Genomic DNA, 1,326 nt, shown 5'->3' on the forward strand with positions numbered 1-1,326 from the left:
TATTATTATTTTCTTTCTTTCTTTCATTCTTCCTTTCTTTCTTTCTCTTTGAACATTTTAGTAAGAATCGAATAATTGATTAATTACTTTATTTCTTTTTTCTTTTTTTGTTAAAGGTTTTTTTCTTTCTTTTCTCAATAATTACGAAGATGAGAAACGTAAGAATAGATTACGGTACCTTCTTTATCATAGACAATGCAAGAAAACATAGTTATTATATTTCTCTATTGGATAATAAGAGTTTGATATATTCTGCATACTGTTATTGATCTGTGTAATGGATGTCCCATATAAGGATATCACACTTTAATTAGTTTTTGCCATTTACGTGGCGTGTTCATATATGTATGTATATGTATATGTATATGTATATGTATATGTTCTCCAATATAACTTCTTTGTCCATTCAAATGTTCTACGATCAATTAATTATATATATTGTCAAAGTGAATATGTAACATATAGATAAATTCATCCTGAATGAATTAAAATGCATACATATAATTCATTATTATTATTATTATTATTTTTATAAGTATAAGTTAAATTCAGGATAAATTTATGTAAGAGTTAAAAGATGATAAATTAAATTTCAAGTTTCATCTTTCTAATCTTAATAAATTCGTCAAACGTATTTGTGTAGGTGTATTTGTTGTGTGTGCATGCACACATTCGTGCAAATATGTATGCATCTGCATATGTGTCTGTGTGTGTGTGTATATGCATAGATACATATTAGGAACTGAAATACTTTTAGAGAGTGTTATATATATTTATGTACACACACACACGCGACAACACAAACAAATACATACATGTATATATAATATTTTGTTTTGTTGGTGATTATTTGAAAATATTTTTTCTTTAAGATCTTGGACATCTTGCCATCCAATTTTGACAAAACAATCAAACAATTGGGCTATAATACTGCCAAGATTAGTACGAGCGAAGATATTGAAACGTACGGCAGTTCTGTCTTCAGACGATTCCTGTTAAATCTTCAAAATATCATCATTAACGTAGCATATATTCTGGTGAATAATGCTCGCCACGCTGTAAAGAATAAATGTTATTCGTATATTTCATTTCATCAATGTTACACATAGAGTTATGTTAAGAGTGAATAGATATTAATGATTCCGAAATAAAATTAAAGTACACTCTTTTGTCCACACGTAGAATACCATATTGGGTAATAAATTAATCTGCAAAGGTTCATAAAATGTTAGAGAATGCAATCCTGTAAATTGTACAACTTTGCAATTTCTTTGAAAAGTTTCGGTAAATATTTGTTATACTTTTAGCAAACGGATTTTAATGATT

General features: G+C 27.2%; 1 protein-coding gene across 2 annotated transcripts in view; it reads right to left on the reverse strand.

The window, feature by feature from the left end:
* Positions 1 to 67: 67 nt before the first annotated feature.
* LOC106788136 overlaps positions 68 to 1,326 on the reverse strand; it is a 16,574-nt gene continuing 15,315 nt past the window's right edge. For both annotated transcript variants that reach the window (XM_014751135.1, XM_014751136.1), the window contains exon 5: positions 68 to 1,056. In XM_014751135.1, the coding sequence (XP_014606621.1) occupies positions 1,018 to 1,056 (39 nt within the window). In that variant the 3' untranslated portion in view covers positions 68 to 1,017. The remainder of the gene's footprint in view (positions 1,057 to 1,326) is intronic.

The sequence above is a fragment of the Polistes canadensis genome, unplaced genomic scaffold, assembly GCF_001313835.1.
Source record: "Polistes canadensis isolate GaletaPanama2010 unplaced genomic scaffold, ASM131383v1 scaffold_126, whole genome shotgun sequence".
Taxonomy (NCBI): Eukaryota; Metazoa; Arthropoda; class Insecta; order Hymenoptera; family Vespidae; genus Polistes; species Polistes canadensis.